Here is a 16053-nt window from a genome sequence, read left to right as displayed (position 1 = left end):
AAATAAAATAAAATAATAAAATAAAATAAATACAATAATACAATAAAATAAAACAAAATAATAAAATTAAAATAAAATAGTATAAAATAAACAAAACAAAACATAAAATAAAACAAAGCAAAACGTAAAATAAAACAAAAATTAAAATAAAATAAAACAAAAAATAAAATAAAACAAAAAAATAAAATAAAATAAAGCAAACAAACTCGGATAGAGTTTAAGATTTATTTCTCGCTTAAAAAAAAAAAAAAAAAAGGAATCTGCCCGGGCAGACCGGAGGGATCCCTCAGGGGGTAGATAAGAAAGCAATTCGATCTCTTTATGGCTCCGATGTTTACCAGGGATGGGATCTTCTTCCTTGCACTTTGGAACCCTTCCTTTTCGGATCCTTTTTGGGATCGAGGAGAGCAGCTCTCCAAAGGAGACAAAAATGGGGGTGGGGTGGCTGGCCCAGAGGAAAAAACATCCCCTCCGCTTCCACCAGCCCTTTCAAATTGGAGAATAAGTCCTCAGTTGGCAAAGAAGGACCCCCCACCCCACCCCTCCCTCCGTGAGCTGAGCTCTGCCTGGGTTCTCCGTCTCCTGGCCCCCTCCCTGGACGAGGGGAGCGTCCGATCCGGAGGGCCGCTCAGTTCTTCTTGTTCTTTGGGGTGTCGTACTTCCTCTTGCTCGAGTACCACAACAGCAGCGGGATGCCAATGGACGGCAAGGTCATGACCCCGAAGGCTGCCCAGTCCAGCTTTGGAAAAGAGATGGAAGCAAAGGAGTCAACGGAGAGAGAGAAAAAACGGAGGCCCACCCACCCACCCACCCACCCTGCCTGATATCAGATGCCGGTTAAAAGAGTTGGAAGGGACCTCAGAGGTCATCTAGTTATTGTTAATGGCGAGTATTCTGAGCAGAGACTGGTTGCAAGCGGTGTGCCACAAGGGTCTGTTCTGGGTCCTATTCTTTTTAATATGTTTGTGAGTGACATAGGGGAAGGTTTGGTAGGGAAGGTTTGCCTATTTGCCGATGACTCTAAAGTGTGCAATAGGGTTGATATTCCTGGAGGCGTCTGTAATATGGTAAATGATTTAGCTTTACTAGATAAGTGGTCAAAGCAATGGAAACTGCAGTTTAACGTTTCCAAATGTAAAATAATGCACTTGGGGAAAAGGAATCCTCAGTCTGAGTATTGTACTGGCAGTTCTGTGTTAGCAAAAACTTCAGAAGAGGAAGATTTAGGGGCAGTGATTTCTGACAGTCTCAAAATGGGTGAGCAGCGCGGTCAGGTGGTAGGGAAAGCAAGTAGGATGCTTGGCTGCATAGTTAGAGGTATTGAGCAGTTTATTTATCCCAGGCATGTTTAAATTCAGTTCCTGTGGATTCACCAACCACGTCTGCTGGAAGTTTGTTCCAAGCATCTACTACTCTTTCAGCCAAATAATATTTTCTCACATTGCTTCTGATCTTTCCCCCCCAACTAACCTCAGATTGTGCCCCCTTGTTCTTGTGTTCACTTTCCTATCAAAAACACTTCCCTGCTGAACCTTATTTAACTCTTTCACATATTTAAATGTTTCCCCACAGGGGGAAAAAAAATAAAATCAAACAGTTACATGAGTGCAGGGTACTGCAAAGAGCCCGACCAGTTGCCAAGCGCTTGAAATGTGATTGCATACATTGAGTGTGGCCATTGGAACCCTTGACACTGGATCGTAAGTGGCCCTAGGGAGCTCTGTTTTAACTTCAACCGGGCGTCATAAACCGAGGGCTCAGTTATTCCCAGTGATGGAAATTAGGAGTGTCGGATTGAACACTTACAAAATGTGGTGAAAATCTCCGGTCGAATTCTCGCTGGGCCAGGATTCCTCCTTGCCCTGGGGCACTGGTGAAGCCGACCTAAGGGAAGAAAGTCAGGAGGGGTCTGGATGAGTGGGGCACACTGGAGGCCAGGACCCCCAAACTTTATCCCCAGAACCCAAACAATCCCAGACCCCTATCTCCCCGCCCCTCCAAAACTCACTCATCTGCTACCCTTGTACTGCTTGTATCCCTTGTAAGAACCATGGTGGTGCAGTGGTTAGAAGGCAGCATTGCAGGAGTTTGATCCTGACCAACTCAAGGTCGACTCAGCCTTCAATCCTTCCGAGATCGGTAAAATGAGGACCCAGATTGTTGGGGTCAAGAGGCTGACTCTGTAAACCCCTGTAAAGCACCATGAAGCGGTATAGAAGTCTAAATCCTATTCCTTATTTTTCTCTCTCTTTCTTTCTTTCTTTCTTCTTTCCTTCCTTTTTTATTCTTCTCCTTTTTCTTTTCCAACCCTCCTTCCTTCCTTCCCTCCCTCCCTCTCTTTCCTTCCTTCTTTGTTTCCTCCCTTCCTTCCCAGGGGTTACAATGCAATACTGCAGGCCAATTCTGCAAACTGTCAAGAGTTCGATCCAGACCGACTCAAGGTCGACTCAGCCTTCCATCTTTCTGAGGTCGGTAAAGTGAGGACCCAAGATTGTTGGGGGCAAGAGGCTGACTCGGTAAACCGCTGAAAAGCACCGTGAAGTGGTATATAAGTCTAAATCCTATTGCTTCTTTCTTTCTCTTTCCTTCCTTCCTTTATTTTCTTGCTTTCACCATGAAGCAGTATATATTCTAAGTCCTTTCCTTTTCCCTTTCCTTTCTTTTCTTCCTTCCTTCCTTTTCTTTCTATTTTTCTTTCCCCTTCCTTCCTTAATAATAATAATAATAATTTATTAGATTTGTATGCCTTTCCTCTCCGAACACTCCTTCCTTCCTTCCTTCCTCCCTCCCTCCCACCCTCCCTTTCCTTCCTTCCTTAATAATAATAATTTATTAGATTTGTATGCCTCTCCTCTCCGAAGACTCCTTCCTTCCTTCCTTCCTTCCTTCTAATAATAATTTATTAGATTTGTATGCCTCTCCTCTCCGAAGACTCCTTCCTTCCTTCCTTCCTTCTAATAATAATTTATTAGATTTGTATGCCGCTCCTCTCTGAAGACTCCTTCCTTCCTTCCTTCCTTCCTTCCTTCCTTCCTTCCTTCCTTCCTTCCTTCCTTCTTTCCCTCCCTCCCTCCCTCCCATCCATCCTTCTTCCCTCCCACCCTCCCTTTCCTTCCTTCCTTCCTTCCTTCCTTCTTCCCTCTCTCCCTTCCTTCTCAATGGTTAGAAAGCAGTTTTACAGAGTCGGACCATTTGCCCCCCAACAATCTGGGTCCTCATTTTAATGACCTCGGAAGGACAGAAGGCTGAGTCGACCTTGAGCTGATCAGGATCGAACGCCTGGCTAAACTCTGCTCACTGCCAGGCGTTCGATCCTGACCAGCTCAAGGTTGACTCAGCCTTCTGTCCTTCCGAGGTCGGTAAAATGAGGACCCCCAGATTGTTGGGGGCAAGTTGGCCGACTCTGTAAAACTGCTTAGAGAGGGCTGTAAAAGCATTGTGAAGCAGTTTATGCGTTTAAATGTTACTGCTATTGCTATCACTTCACGGGCACTGTGGGTTAACAGTGTCTTAACCACTGCCCCGCAATGCCCCAACTCCAGGAATATCACTGTGCACTGTGTTGTGTGTATTTATTTATATTATAAAAATCAATAAAAATTATTTAAAAATAAATAAATAATAAACATTGCCTAAAAAGTTACTGATTTAGTAAGTGCAATGCTGGCAGATCCTGGCCTCGGGCCAAGCCACCTGTGACTTACCACCACCTGCCCCCCCTCCTGCACCAGGTACGTGATTGTGGCTGATGTGAAGTTGAAGTAGCCGGCCTTCAGTGGCCTTAGGACCACGGTGTGGGACACGTTGCTGGCCCTGAGCAAGTCAACGCTAAGGAAATCAAACACACAGGTGAAAAAGCAGCAGGCAAAAAAAATCGCTTTGGGATACAGGCTGATGACCATTTGGTCAGTGATACCTTGTCTTACAAACATAATTGGTTCCGGGATGAGGTTCTTAAGGTGAAAAGTTTGTAAGACGAAACAATGTTTCCCATAGGAATCAATGGAAAAGCGATTAATGCGTGCAAGCCCCAAATTCACCCCTTTTGCCAGCCGAAGCTCCCGTTTTTGCGCTGCTGGGATTCCCCTGAGGTTCCCCTCCATAGGAAACCCACCTTCGGACTTCTGTGTTTTTGCGATGCTGCAGGGGAATCCCAGCAGGAGAATCCCAGCATTGCAAAAACAAGCGTTTTGCTGGCAACGGAAGTCCGGAGGTGGCGTTTCCCATGGAGGGGAGCCTCAGGGGAATCCCAGCAGCACAAAAACGGGTGCTTCGCTGGCAACGGAAGTCCGGAGGCGGGGCATCCCAGCGGCGGCGGTGGGTTTGTAAGGTGAAAATAGTTTTTAAGAAGAGGCAAAAAAATCTTAAACCCCGGGTTTGTATCTCGAAAAGTTTGTAGGACGAGGCGTTTGTAAGACGAGGTGTCACTGTACTGAAGGCATGAGCGGTTAGAATAGGAGATGTCCAAACTCTTTGGTAGCCTCACGCTGCAATGAATGAGATCACACCTTCAATTTTGCAACCACAAGAGCCATGGCGGGACAGTTGTTGGAAGGCAGCATTGCAGGCTGCTTCTGCTAACTGCCAACTGCCTGCAGTTCAAATCTCGTCGGTTCAATGAGTTGACTCAGCCTTCCATAAGAACATAAGAAGAGCCATTGCTGAATCAGGCCAAAGCCCATCGAGTCCAGCATTCTGTGTCACACAGTGGCCCACCAATTGTCCATGGGGATCTTTATTATTATTATTATTATTATTATTATTATTATTATTATTATTATTTATTGGATTTGTATGCCACTCCTCTCCGTAGACTCGGGGTGGCTAACAACAATGATAAAAACAGCATGTAACAATCCAATACTAAAACAACTAAAAACCCTTATTATAAAACCAAACATACACACAAACATACCATGCATAAATTGTAATGGCCTAGGGGGAAGGAATATTTCAACTCCCCAATGCCTAGCGGTATAAGTGGGTCTTGAGTAGTTTACGAAAGACAGGGAGGGTGGGGGCAGTTCTAATCTCTGGGGGGAGTTGGTTCCAGAGGGCCGGGGCTGCCACAGAGAAGGCTCTTCCCCTGGGACCCGCCAAACGACATTGTTTAGTTGACGGGACCCGGAGAAGGCCAACTCTGTGGGACCTTATCGGTCGCTGGGATTTGTGCGGTAGCAGGCAGTTCCGGGGGGGTAATCTGGTCCAATGCCATGTAGAGCTTTAAAGGTCATGACCAACACTTTGAATTGTGACCAGAAACTGATCGGCAGCCAATGCAATCTTGAGCAGAAAGAGAAGGCAAAACCATCCCTTTCCCTTGACCCCCAAGAAATGGTACTCAAGGGAATCCTGCCTGCCTCAACCAACATAGAGGCGGCACTTGGACATCCGTTTCAATAACCACCATGGATACACTTGGCCTCCATGAATCTGTCTAATCCTGCCTTGAAGCTACCAAGGCTGACAGCTGTCACCACCTCTTCTGGAAGTGAATTCCATAAACGACCCTCCGGGTGAAGAAATATTTCCCTTGATTTGTCCTCGCTTTCTTCCCTATGAGCTTTAGGGAGGGCCCCCTCATCCTAGTATTATTTGACAGAGAAAAGAATTTTTCCCTATCCACCTTTTCTATCCCATATATGATTTTATACACTTCGATCAAGTCACCCCTTAAACGCCATCTTTCAAGGCTGAAGAGACCAAGGCGTTGCAACCTGCTTTCATCAGGGAGGGGCTCCATCCTTCCGAGGTGGATCAAATAAGGACCCAAATTGTTGGGGGCAAGAGGCTGACTCTGTAAATCGCTTAGAGAAGGTTGTAAAGCACTGGGAAGCTGTATATAAGTTTAAGTTCTATTGCTTTTGCAACTTGGGCGTCCTCCTCGATCCACAGCTCACATTAGAGAACCATCTTTCAGCTGTGGCGAGGGGGGCGTTTGCCCAGGTTCGCCTGGTGCACCAGTTGTGGCCCTATTTGGACCGGGAGTCACTGCTCACAGTCACTCATGCCCCCATCACCTCGAGGCTCAACTACTGTAATGCTCTCTACATGGGGCTACCTTTGAAGAGTGTTCGGAAACTTCAGATCGTGCAGAATGCAGCTGCGAGAGCAATCATGGGTTTCCCCAGGTATGCCCATGTTACACCAACACTCCGCAGTCTGCATTGGTTGCCGATCAGTTTCCCGTCACAATTCAAAGTGTTGGTTATGACCTATAAAGCCCTTCGTGGCATCGGACCAGAATACATCCGGGTCCGCCTTCTGCCACACAAATCCCAGCGACCGGTTAGGTCCCACAGAGTCGGTCTTCTTCGGGTCCCGTCAACTAAACAATGTCGTCTGGCGGGACCTGGGGAAAAGCCTTCTCTGTGGCAGCCCCGGCCCTCTGGAATCAACTCCCCCCGGAGATCAGAATTGGCCCCACCCTCCTTGCCTTTCGTAAGCTCCTCAAAACCCACCTCTGTCGTCAGGCATGGGGGAACTGAACTACCCTTTTCCCCCTAGGCCTACACAATTTATGCATGGCATGTTTGTGTGTATGTTGGGTTTCAATTAGGGTTTTAAAATTATTTTAAACATTAGATTTGTTACATGCTGTTTATTACTGTTGTTAGCCGCCCCGAGTCTATGGAGAGGGGTGGCATACAAATCTAAGAAAGAGAGAGAGAGAGGGAGGGAGGGAGGGATGAATGAATGAATGAATGAATGAATGAATGAATGAATGAATGAATGAATGAATGAATCTCTAGGCCCTCAGCAGTCAGGCTTCAGGCTTCATGAGTATCTCTCAATGCCAAAAACTAATGACTTGAATTTATTATCTTATGTCGGAGGTTTCTTATTAACTGTGCTGATAACGGTGGACTTTTGGGCAGTCGGAATGACATTCATATTGTATTTCCAGCACGTTTTTTTGTAAATAGACAAATATACATAGTGACTTTGCTTTCGAGACGTCATTGGGGATTAATTACTGATAATTAACTGGGTCGGACAGAACAGTTGGCATCCAAAACAAATCAAATACCAATGATATATATAATTGAATGTATACTATTAAAAAAAGTGTTATAGAGAAATGGAAGATATACAAAAGGTAATAGAGATGGAATAAGATCTGTAAAACTTAAACAAAACATTTGAGAAATATTTTTGAAAACAATAAAGAATTTTTTTTAAAAAATCAAATAAATATAAATCGACCAATCACATCACGAATCTTTCGGAAACAAAACAGAAAGGATACGGCGCAATCCTATCCCACTTCACGTTGAGCATCCCTGAGACGATGCCGAAATCTTCTGGAGGGAAGGAGTCATCCGACAATTCAACATCTAAGGCAGCACTGCGGGACACAGAAGGGAAAAGAAGGAAGAACAGGAACAAAGAATTACAGGCAGGCCTTGACTTACAACCCCCGCTGAGCCCCAAAACCTCTGTTGCTAAGTGAGGTAGTTGTTAAGTAAATTTTGATCCATTTTAGAAACATAGAAACATAGAAGTCTGACGGCAGAAAAAGACCTCATGGTCCATCTAGTCTGCCCTTATACTATTTTCTGTATTTTATCTTAGGGTGGATATATGTTTATCCCAGGCATGTTTAAATTCAGTTCCTGTGGATTTACCAACCACGTCTCCTGGAAGTTTGTTCCAAGCATCTACCACTCTTTCAGTAAAATAATATTTTCTCACGTTGCTTCTGATCTTTCCCCCAACTAACCTCAGATTGCGTCCCCTTTGTTCTTCTGTTCACTTTCCTATTAAAACCACTTCCCTCCTGAACCTTATTTAACCCTTTAACATATTTAAATGTTTCGATCATGTCCCCCCTTTTCCTTCTGTCCTCCAGACTATACAGATTGAGTTCATTAAGTCTTTCCTGATACGTTTTATGCTTAAGACCTTCCACCATTCTTGTAGCCCGTCTTTGGACCCGTTCAATTTTGTCAATATCTTTTTATAGGTGAGGTTAATTGGATTTATATGCCGCCCCTCTCCAAGGAATCGGGGCGGCTCACAGCATGTACAGAAAAACAGGAAACAATAATAACAATCCAATTATACCTTAAAAAACAATTAAAATTCTAATTAAGAACTATCAATATCATTCATTCAGCAGTCAGACTAAGCATTCATCGGTCAGGGGGGAAGGTCTAAGGAACCCCAGGCCTGGCGGCAAAGATGAGTTTTTAAACTTTTTCGGAAGGCAAGGAGGGTGGGGGCAGTACGAATCTCTGGGGGGAGCTGATTCCAGAGGGCCGGGGCCCCCACAGAGAAGGCTCTTCCCCTAGGTCCCGCCAGCCAACATTGTTTGGTCGATGGGACCCTAAGGAGACCAACTCTGTGGGACCTCACCAGTCACTGGGATTCATGCGGCAGACTAAGGATGCTAGCCAGATGAATACCTGGTAGGTAGATGTCTTTCCCTATTGTCCTCCCACAAAACTAAGGTGTGTTTTATACTCCGGTATATCCTATACAGTAATTAAAACAATAACTAGATCCATTGTTGGACAGTAACTTTATTAGGACCAACAAACTTAAGTTTTGAGTTTCAGAAGTCTTCATTGTCCTAAAAAGTTACAAAAGGCAGAAGAGGAATCCTAAACTTTCAACAATTAAAACCATTAACTCAATTCCTTGATTACATCTATTACATCTTGCATAATCTGTATGCCATCATGGATATTAAATCCATTCTTGGCATGTCTACTAATGTCTCTGGAATCTAGATCAGTTTCAGTCTGTGACATCTAAAAGGCACAAATAACACACTGGAATGAATTGTCCCTCTTTGCTGATTGACAGATCACGAGGCTGCCACAATTCATGAATCCTCTTTGGAGGAGGCCGTGTCAATCCTGAAAGCTGAGTGACAGAGAAGGGAGATTTGCGATAGCTAATGGCAGAGTGGTTAGAGTGCAGCACTGCAGGCTACTTCAGCTAACTGCTAGCTGTAGTTCAGCAGTTCAAATCTCACTAACGGCTCAAGGTTGACTCAGCCTTCTGTCCTTCCAAGGTCCGTAAAATGAGGACCCAGATTGTTGGGGGCAAGAGGCTGATTATGTAAACCGATTAGAGAGGGCTGTAAAAGCACTTTGAAGCGGTATACAGTGTTCCCTCGATTTCCGCTGGGGATGCGTTCCGAGACCACCCGCAAAAGTTGAATTTCCGCAAAGTAGAGATGCGGAAGTAAATACACCATTTTTGGCTATGAACAGTATCACAAGCCATCCCTTAACACTTTAAACCCTTAAATTACCATTTCCCATTCCCTTAACAACCATTTACTCGCCATTATTATTGGTATTCACCATTGAATAAGACATTTAGTGATCCTGATATTTATAAACATAATTATTTATTAACAATAATTATTTTTTTGTTATTTATTTGCAAAAATTATTAGTTTGGCGATGACATATGACGTCATCGGGTGGGAAAAACCGTGGTATAGGAAAAAACCCACGAAGTATTTTTTTAATTAATATTTTTTGAAAAACCGTGGTATAGGCTATTTGCAAAGTTCGAACCCGCGAAAATTGAGGGAACACTGTATAAATGCTTTTGCTATTGTGCAGTCAAAACACAATACTTTTCTCTTGAGAACCAAGGACATTCTCACACTTGGTCGGAGGAAGGCGGAGTGATGTCACTAGGCAACCAGACAGTGCCATGACTGGACCGTGTGATTGTTTTGAGAAAGTGAGAAACTTTTATTTTTAATTCATGTGAAAACCGCAGGAACCTTTAGAGTCAGTTTTCACCAGGTTTGTGTCAATATGATATATCCAATGAAGCTATTCTTTGAGGAAATCACCTGTCTCCGAGTTTTGCTTGCTAAGGGTATGTTACTTGGAACCCTGACATTCTTCTGGCCAGGATTTGTTTGTTAGTTAGTTAGTTAGTTAGTTAGTTAGTTAGTTAGTTAGTTAGTTAGTTAGTTAGTTAGTTAGTTATTTAGTTATTTAGTTATTTAGTTATTTAGTTATTTATTATTGGATTTGTATGCCGCCTCTCTCTGGAGACTCGGGGCGGCTAACAGCAACAATAAAGCAGTGTACAATAGTAGTCTGATGTTAGAAACAATTAAAAACCCATTAATATAAAAAAAACCAAACATACATACATATATACCATGCATAGAATTGTAAAGGCCTAGGGGGAAGAGGGTCTCAATTCCCCCATGCCTGACGGCAGAGGTGGGTTTTAAGCAGCTTACGAAAGGCAAGGAGGGTGGGGGCAATTCTAATCTCCGGGGGGAGTTGGTTCCAGAGGGCCGGGGCCGCCACAGAGAAGGCTCTTCCCCTGGGTCCCGCCAAGCGACATTCTTTAGTTAACGGGACCCGGAGAAGATCCACTCTGTGGGACCTCACTGGTCACTGGGATTCGTGCGGCAGAAGGCGGTCCCTGAGATAATCTGGTCCGGTGCCATGAAGGGCTTTATAGGTCATAACCAACACTTTGAATTGTGATCAGAAACTGATCGGCAACCAATGCAGACTGCGGAGTGTTGGTGTAACATGGGCATATTTGGAACATTATGTTCCCAGCTCTTACCGGCTTGCAAGCTCTTTCATGGTTACTCTCTGCGAAGAATGTTTTCCAAGCCCTAAGTATTTGCAGGGTTTTTCCCATTGCTCTACTTGCTCCAAATGTTTCTTTCCAGGTGCTAACGATGTTCCCAGCTCTTACTGGCTTGCAAGCTCTTTCATTGTTACCCTCTCCGAATAAAGTTTTTTTTAAAGCCCTAACCAGGGGATAAAATAATGTGCTGGCTAAGGACGCTAGCCAGATGAATCCTGGTAAGCAGATTCTTTTCCCTATCTTCCTCCCCCAAAACTAAGGTGTGTCTTATACTCCGTTGCGTTTTTATGAGTTTTAATTGGGGTTTTAAAATTTAGACTGTTTTTTCTTGAGTTCTTTTTATTGTTGTTGTAATTTACATTGTTGTAAGCAGCCCTGAGTCCTTCGGGATTGGGTGCCATAGAAGTCTAAATGAATAAATGAATAAATAATAAATAAATAAAATAAGTAAATAAATAAAATAAGTAAATAAATAAAATAAGTAAATAAATAAAATAAGTAAATAAGTAAATAAATAAATACTCTGAAAAATACGGTATACAGTGATACCTCGTCTTACAAACGCCTCATCATACAAACTTTTCGAGATACAAACCCGGGGTTTAAGATTTTTTTGCCTCTTCTTACAAACTATTTTCACCTTACAAACCCACTGCTGCCGCTGGGATGCCCCGCCTTCGGACTTCCGTTGCCAGCGAAGCCCCCATTTTTGTGCTGCTGGGATTCCCCTGATGCTCCCTTTGCTGGGAAACCCCACCTCCGGACTTCCGTTGCCAGCGAAGCTCTCGTTTTTGTGCTGCTGGGATTCCCCTGATGCTCCCTTTGCTGGGAAACCCCACCTCCGGACTTCCGTTGCCAGCGAAACACTCGTTTTTGCGATGCTGGGATTTCCCTGCTGGGATTCCCCTGCAGCATGGCCAAAACACAGAAGACTGGAGTTGGGGTTTCCTATGGAGGGGATCCTCAGGGGAATCCCGGCAGCGCAAAAACGGCTGGCAAAAGAGGTGAATTTTGGACTTGCACGCATTAATTGCTTTTCCATTGATTCCTATGGGAAACATTGTTTCATCTTACAAACCTTTCACCTTAAGAACCTCATCCCAGAACCAATTAAGTTTGTAAGACAAGGTATCACTGTATTAGTCTGGGTTGTTGTCTGAACAACCACCGCTGCTACATATACTCTGCTTTTCATTTTAGGATTCTAACGTTGGTTATAAGCCCAGTGTAGGATACTAACTCATGTTAGGATACTCATGGCACCGGACCAGATTATCTCAGGGACCGCCTTCTGCTGCACGAATTCCAGCGACCAGTTGGGTCCCACAGAGTGGGCCTTCTCCGGGTCCCGTCAACTAAACAATGTCGCTTGGTGTGACCCAGGGGAGGAGCCTTCTCTGTGGCGGCCCCGGCCCTCTGGAACCAACTCCCCCCACCCTCCTTGCCTTTCGTAAGCTTCTTAAAACCCACCTCTGCCGCCAGGCATGGGGGAACTGAGATACTCTTTCCCCCTAGGCCTTTACAATTTTATGCATGGTATGTCTGTATGTCTGTTTGGTTTTTATAATAATGGGTTTTTAACTGTTTTAGTATTGGATTATTATTATATGCTGTTTTATTGCTGTTGTTAGCCGCCCCGCGTCTGCGGAGAGGGGCGGCATACAAATCCAATAAATAAATAAAATAAATAAATGAACTAACAGTCACTTAGCAACCGTTCGTAAGTTGAGGCCTGCTTAAATTGTCAAATAGAGTTACGTCTTTAAAGTAGCCCGTTTGTGCAAGGCCGCCTCTCCCTAGCCCCCCAAGGATTGTGGGGTTTCCCAAGAAAAGCAAGGGGCAGCTCCCCCACCCCACCCTTTCGACTACTCCGGACATACCTGGAACCAACATTGTAGATGTTGTACTGCAAAGTGAGATCTCGGCCCTCGACAGCGTATCTGTTTAGAAGAGCCTTAGAGGCCAGAAGCCTGGCCCCTTCCTCACAACGGACGCGAGAGAAAACCCCCAGGAAGGCAAGCAGCAACAGCAGCTTCATCTGGAAAGAAGGAAGAAAACGAAGGATCCATTTATTCGAGAAGGAAAAAAAACATTGTCAAACTTCCAGGGGCCGAGACATCGGTCATTTTACGCGAGAAACGTTGGTTGGTTTTAGCCACAGCAGTTGGCTGCAAGTTCAAGAACTGGCTGGGAATTATGATTATTATCCAGATGGTGCAGAATGCAGCTGCGAGAGCAATCATGGGCTTTCCTAAATATGCCCATGTTATTCCAACACTCCGCAGTCTGCATTGGTTGCCGATCAGTTTCCGGTCACCATTCAAGGTGTTGGTTATGATCTATAAAGCCCTTCATGGCACCGGACCAGAATATCTCAGGGACCGCCTTCTGCCACACGAATCCCAGCGACCAGTTAGGTCCCACAGAGTGGGCCTTCTCCGGGTCCCGTCAACTAAACAATGTCGCTTGGCGGGATCCAGGGGAAGAGCCTTCTCTGTGGCGGCCTCGGCCCTCTGGAACCAACTCCCCCCAGAGATTAGAATTGCCCCTATCCTCCTTGCCTTTCGTAAGCTGCTTAAAACCCACCTCTGCCGCCAGGCATGGGGGAATTGAGACATTCTTTCCCCCTAGGCCTCTACAATTTTATGCATGGTATGTCTGTACATATGTTTGGTTTTATAATAAGAGTTTTTAACTGTTTTAGTATTGGATTATTATTATATGCTGTTTTATTGCTGTTATTAGCCGCCCCGAGTCTACGGAGAGAGGCGGCATACAAATCAAATCAAATCAATCAATTAATCAATCAATAAATTGTAATCTGCTTCCCTACAATCGCCCAGAACAACCACAGATGTCCACAGCATTAAGCTCAATTGAAAAGAAGAGTTGTGGACAGGCAGTTTGGTGCTGTGGTTAATTGGTGCCTGATTTTTAACCAGATTGTCAGCTTTCACCTTTAACCACCATTATAGGTTGGTGGTAGTTGGAAAGGAAGAATTTTAAGAAAAATCAAGGAACAGCCAACCCTCCTTCTTGGCCTACTTCAACCTGCTTTGAAAGGCTCTCAGGGTAGCTTCTGGTTGGGGGTGATGGGAACTGTAGTCCTATCCAATCAGGGGACACCTAGGGTGGAGGGGGAGGGAAGGTTTTGGTTGGAAATGATGGGAACTGCAGTCCTACCCAACCAGAGAGTGCCTGGGGTGTAGGGGGGAGGAGGAGCATAGCTTCTGATTGGGGATGATGGGAATTGTAGTCCTACTCAATCAGAGGATGCCTGGTGTGCAGCGGGGTGAGAGAAGGAGGGTAGCTTCTGGTTGGGAATGATGGGAACTGTAGTCCTACCCAATCAGAGGATGCCTGGGGTGTAGAAAGAGGGTAGCTTCTGGTTGGGAGTGATGGGAACTGTAGTCCTACCCAATCAGAGGATGCCTGGGGCGTAGAAAGAGGATAGCTTCTGGTTGGGAGTGATGGGAACTATAGTCCTACCCAATCAGAGGATGCCTGGGGTGTAGAAAGAGGATAGCTTCTGGTTGGGAGTGATGGGAACTGTAGTCCTATCCAACCGGAGGATGCCTGGTGTACAGAGGGGAGTTGAAAGAAGGAGGGTAGCTTTTGTTGGGGGATGATGGGACCTGTAGTAGCTTCTTGTGGGGGTAATGGGAACTGTAATCCTACCCAACCAAAGGACGCCTGGGATGCAGAAGGAGGGTAGCTTCTGGTTGGGGATGATGGGAACTGCAGTCCTACCCAACCAGAGGACGCCTGGGATGCAGAAGGAGGGTAGCTTCTGGTTGGGGATGATGGGAACTGCAGTCCTACCCAACCAGAGGACACCTGGGATGCAGAAGGAGGGTAGCTTCTCGTTGGGAATGATGGGAACTGCAGTCCTACTCAACCAGAGGACGCCTGGGATGCAGAAGGAGGGTAGCTTCTCGTTGGGGATGATGGGAACTGCAGTCCTATTCAACCAGAGGACGCCTGGGATGCAGAAGGAGGGTAGCTTCTCGTTGGGGATGATGGGAACTGCAGTCCTACCCAACCAGAGGACGCCTGGGATGCAGGGGGGTAGCTTCTGGTTGGGGATGATGGGAACTGTAGTCCTACCCAGCCAGATAGTGCCTGGCGAGCTGAGGCTGGCAGCCAAAGAGAAAAGGTGGAACCGCAAGGGAGAACAATCTTGGTAGCATTTAGGCAGCGCCCCCCAGCCAGGATTTGGACCTCCTCGCAATTCCCAAGGCTCTTTGATTGGGGGGAATGTCCTTTAAGCAGAGATCCCAGAAAGCTTCCCCTCCCCACCACCCCCTCTCCAAGCAAACAGCCCCTTCCCCCCTCCCGACAGCCCCCTCCCCATGAATAAAGCCCTGGGAGCGCGCAGCCCCCTCCCACCTTTGACTCCTGCAAGCTGCCAGCAGAACGGAAGAGAACGTCAGCGTTCGGGGCTGCCTCGGAAGCGCGGTTCCGGCCCCGCCCCTCCGAAGCGTCACGTGCTTCCTGCGCTTTGCCGCTGAGCTCCCTGGGATATGGAGTCTTCAGGCCCGGCACCTTTTTCCCTCAGCTCAGGGCAGCGCCTGAGACAGGGCCACCCCATAAAGTCAAGAGAGCCATGGTCCATTATAGATGCCTCTGGGTTTTTTAAAAAGAAAGGTTCCTTTCGGGAGGGAGGGGCGTACATAAGTGCACCAGAGTGCCTATCGTCCTGTCCTATAGTCTCCTATATCTCATATATCTTCTCGTCTATCTCTTCTATCCCTTCTGTCTCATATCTTTTCTGCTATTCTCTCTAGTTATATTTTACTCCTATATTTTCCCTTCTATACTCTCTTTGATACATTCTACTTATATCCTCTATAACCATCATTGTGTATTATTGTGTATTGGACAAAACAAAATTTAAAAAAAATAAATAAAAGGAAGGAAGAAAGAAAGAAAACCCCAAACTGTGTGTTGAAAAAAAAAAATCGGAATTAAAAATATCAGAATAACCAGAGTTGCAAGGGACCTTTGAGGTCATGTAACCCAGCCCCTTCCTCAAGCAGGAAACCCTACACCGTTTCTGATGGATGGCAGTCTGTCAAGGAAGGTGGTCCTTGAGTTATGACCACAAGTGAGGCCAGAAGTGAAACGCTCCTGGTTCCCTTGTGGCTGTTGGTCATTGAAGAGTCGAAGCGTGAGGCTCTGCCCGGATGCTGCCATTTTTAGCCCTCTGCGCATGCACAAAGCATTCTGTGCATACACCAGAGGGTAAAAGAACCCAAATGGCGGCATTGGGGCAGGATGGCAGAGCCTCACACTCCCTTCAGGACCAGCTCTCCGACGACCAACAAACACAAATGAACCGGGAGCATTTCACCCTCGATCGAGCCCAAAATTTATATCGCAAAGCGGAACATTGAATTTCCCCCCATTTTACGACTTTTCTTGACATGGATGTTAAATGGATCCCTGCAGTTGTTCAGCTAG

The 16053-nt window shown here is 45.6% G+C and overlaps 1 protein-coding gene across 1 annotated transcript; it reads right to left on the bottom strand.

Annotated features, from left to right (window-relative positions):
* Positions 1 to 211: 211 nt before the first annotated feature.
* SSR2 (signal sequence receptor subunit 2) lies at positions 212 to 15090 on the bottom strand. Its single transcript, XM_070766619.1, has 6 exons — positions 14980 to 15090; positions 12471 to 12628; positions 7250 to 7348; positions 3705 to 3813; positions 1807 to 1884; positions 212 to 739 (listed from the first exon to the last, which is right to left on the bottom strand). Exons 2-6 carry the CDS (start codon positions 12626 to 12628, stop codon positions 629 to 631), a joined length of 555 nt encoding a protein of 184 aa, XP_070622720.1. The 5' UTR covers positions 14980 to 15090; the 3' UTR covers positions 212 to 628.
* Between the last annotated feature and the right edge of the window lie 963 nt (positions 15091 to 16053).

The sequence above is a fragment of the Erythrolamprus reginae genome, chromosome 13 (assembly GCF_031021105.1).
Source record: "Erythrolamprus reginae isolate rEryReg1 chromosome 13, rEryReg1.hap1, whole genome shotgun sequence".
Taxonomy (NCBI): Eukaryota; Metazoa; Chordata; class Lepidosauria; order Squamata; family Dipsadidae; genus Erythrolamprus; species Erythrolamprus reginae.
This window is presented reverse-complemented; position numbering and strand designations above follow the sequence as displayed.